Source organism: Scardinius erythrophthalmus, assembly GCF_964197995.2.
Source record: "Scardinius erythrophthalmus genome assembly, chromosome: 7".
Classification (NCBI taxonomy): Eukaryota; Metazoa; Chordata; class Actinopteri; order Cypriniformes; family Leuciscidae; genus Scardinius; species Scardinius erythrophthalmus.
The window spans coordinates 35,929,771-35,933,399 of NC_138227.1; the positions used below are offsets into that span (position 1 = coordinate 35,929,771).

General features: G+C 32.8%; 1 protein-coding gene across 1 annotated transcript; it reads left to right on the forward strand.

Moving 5' to 3' along the window:
* Nucleotides 1-1,225: 1,225 nt before the first annotated feature.
* Nucleotides 1,226-2,188, forward strand: LOC308693831 (olfactory receptor 52K2-like; the record flags this gene model as incomplete). Its single annotated transcript, XM_081370924.1, has 1 exon — nt 1,226-2,188. The coding sequence occupies one exon, from the start codon at nt 1,226-1,228 to the stop codon at nt 2,186-2,188; it is 963 nt and encodes a 320-aa protein (XP_081227050.1).
* Between the last annotated feature and the right edge of the window lie 1,441 nt (nt 2,189-3,629).

Sequence of the window (3,629 nt, forward strand, 5' to 3'; positions counted from 1 at the left end):
TTCTTACGCAGTACGAGAGAACCTCTCGTAAGAGAACTAGCCTATTACAAAGTGCATTTAGTTATTTAGTCAGTTAACATGTAGGTTATGACCTCTATGTAAAATGAATAATAGTTTTAAGTTTTCGTTATTTTGGTACCATTTCATTGCTAATATCAGCTATCCCAAACTCCTCATGAGCTTTTTCCATCTGGGAAAAGTTACTCCAATATTGACTTTGGTCTTGCTGATTTGCCTGTCACATTGGCGTTTTAATTCTCTCTTTTGCTTCCTTGGCGACTCTGCTACATGTCCTCGAAAATAGGCGTGATCCTCCATCAGCAATCTTTCAAATTTGCCGGCAGTCACGAGTAATCTCCCCCTCGCATTTGTCACGGTTTCACTGAGTGTAGAACGCGAAAGGCGAAGCTTGAATTTCCAGGTATGTCCCTCTTTGGCGAATGTATTTTCAAGATGGAGGCGCAACATGGCTGCCGCCATTCGAGCGACTCGATCGTATGTATTATAAATGGCAGATTTTACGCTTACGAGAATACTTTATTAGTTGGTGGAAGTAATTACACATGAATGAGCACATATACTTTTGATAGAACAAAGTGTTTTTTGCTAAGAATCAACTTAAAAAGTAAAGTATAATTTTTTTATATAAGGGATATATACTGTATATATATATATAATGCATGTGAAAACCTGTGGCTGGTTCTATTCCAACATGGGAATAGTTTACAGACTCATGGGAACATGACAGTGTATTTAGAGACCATGATTTCATGTCACGCTTTCATTTCACTCTTACATGTAAGAAAAAGAATTATGATAGTTAAACAATAGTTATGATAGTTATAGAGAGCACAGGTTAATGCATGAAAGGCCTAATTAAACACAACATCATATCTTGTATCTTTATCTTTATATAATGAAACATTCACTGAACATCTAACTTATAAAGGTCAGCTTGATTTTTTCTCTCTTCACAGCAACAAGTACAACAAAGAAGCCTCACAAATAAGGTAAAATGAAGTGTATTCTAATTCTTTCATAATGATAATAGATGAAAAGCACATTCACTCTGCATTTTAATTCATATTGTGAAAGTGAAATCACTGAATAACATAATTGTGAGCAGTACTGTAGAATTGTTTTTATTTATCACTCTCAAATGATTTGGTTTAGTTTTTATCTTTAGGCATTAATTCTTTTTTTCTTTTTTTTTTTTATGAACAGCATGAAGAATCTTTCTGCACAAAATATTTCATTCACAGACTTCAATCTGATTGGTTTCTACAGCCAAGGAGAATGGAGGCCTTTTTTATTTATCCCTTTCTTTCTGATGTTATTACTGTCTATCACAGCAAATTCTATTCTCATATATTTAATCATATGTCAAAAGTCTCTGCATTCTCCTATGTATGTACTAATAGGTTTAATGGCTGTTGTAGACTTGATCTCGCCTGTATTTTTTGTACCTAACATGCTTATTAGCTTTTTATTTAATTGGAATGAGATATCTCTAACAGGTTGTTTGATACAAATGTTTTGCATTCATTTTGTTGGCTCATTTCAGTCCACTTTGCTTTTTTGGATGGCACTGGACCGTTACTTTGCAATATGCAAACCGCTTTACTATCATAAATACATGGAAATCCCTAACTTTCTAAAGTTTATTGTTGTCCCATTATTTAGAAATGGACTTCTGAATATCACCATGGTCTCTCTGGCTGGAAAACTGTCATTTTGTTTAACAAATGTGATTGATCACTGTTTTTGTGAACACATGGCGTTGGTTCAGTTAGCATGTGGAGATATATCTATTAATAACTTAGTAGGACTTTTGTCTGCTTTCCTTATACCAACTGCAGATTTCATTCTCATTACTGCTTCCTATGCTGTGATTTTTACCTCTGTGTTTAAATCTGGGAAGGCCCACATGAAGGCCATAAACACCTGCATTACTCACATCATTGTTATGACATGTAGTTTGATTTTTGCCCTGATTGCGTTTATGTCATACAGAATAAGAAATAATTTTTCTACCAGTAGTCGTGTATTTGTGAGCACAATGTACTTACTTTTTCCAAGTTGTTTTAACCCAATTGTTTATGGAGTGAGAACAAAAGAAATAAGACAAAGGTTTATTCAGTTTATTAGGGAAGTAAAAGTCTTTCCTTTGCAAAGAAATCCAATTTAAAAAAGATCAACAATATAATATGCTGATATACTGTAACATTTTAAAAAGGATGTGGTTTGTTAAAGCTATAGTTTCAAATGGCCATATAGGCCCTATTTGAAAATATGGAAATTAAAAGATGTAGTTAATAATAAACATGCTGTAAACACTGATGGTAATTTACAAGAATGAAATCCTTGTTCACAATTTTTGAATCCAGAACTGAAAGAGTTACTGATGTAAATTACTAATCTACTAATTAGCAAAAAAAAAAAAAAAAAAAAAAAAAAAACATTCTCCATCTCAAGCCTGTCTGATAAAGCCTATTAAATAGAATAATATCTTTTTATTCCATTTATACTATTTTCCTTGTAAGAGAAAAACAACTAGTTACCTGTATGTTTTCTATTAGTGCCTACTTACATGCAGTATACACACCTCTAAGAAGCCAATCTCTATGGAGTAAACAAAACTCACTACTAGAATATCGTAAAAATCAGGTATTCAACCATATAATCATTTTCAGTAATATAGGATGTACCAAAGCTTAGAATCTGTAGTTATCTGTAATCATAATATGACATGTAAATTAAGCTTCTTATACAGATTTGAGTTAAAAAATAAATAATATATATATATATATGGAAAAGTTATTTTGCTCCAGCAATACAGACTACTACCAGGAGAGGGAGACAATAATGTATGAGATAATTGGAGAAGGAATAGCATGAACCTGCATCTTTTTCTCATTACTGCTTCATTATTTCACTTAAAGCTTATTTTTATTATTATTATTATTATTATTATTATTATCATTATAAACCAGAAGGTGCTTTCTAGCAAAGCTTTGGTCATGGTATTTGACCCATTACCCAAAACAACTTTTGTTATTTTATAAAATAACCTGTCTTATTTTGTTGATGCCATCAGTCATTAATTTTAAGAAAATATACATTTTCTTTAGACACTACATTTTAGATTTCTAATCATGTCTTTCTGATAACATTTTTAAAAAATAATTCTATTCTATGCCTATGCTTAGATGCTTAAATGCCGTGTTGAAGTGCTCATTGACGCCCACTCCAGCTGGTGGTGGCCTAGGAAACCTCCTAGGTTGCCAATGCCTAGAAAAGGACCTGCAATAATCTCATGTATGTAGCGACTGAGACAAATCAGACACAATTATTTGTTATATGTAACAAATTATCTTTAAAACTCACTCTGGGATCTATGGTCCCATTCCCCCAACAAGGGCAAGAAGGGTCTTGGTAACCATGACTACGATCAGATAAGTTGGTTTTATTGCTGTGAAAAATGTCATGTTGTCAAGGCAGAGACCATAGAGAAGACAGAAACAGACCTCAAAACAGATTTTGCTGTATTCATTTATAGACAAACTGATCTATAAATGAACATGCATCCCAGAAAATTGTGTGAATGATTTACTGTCTTGTGTAGTGTC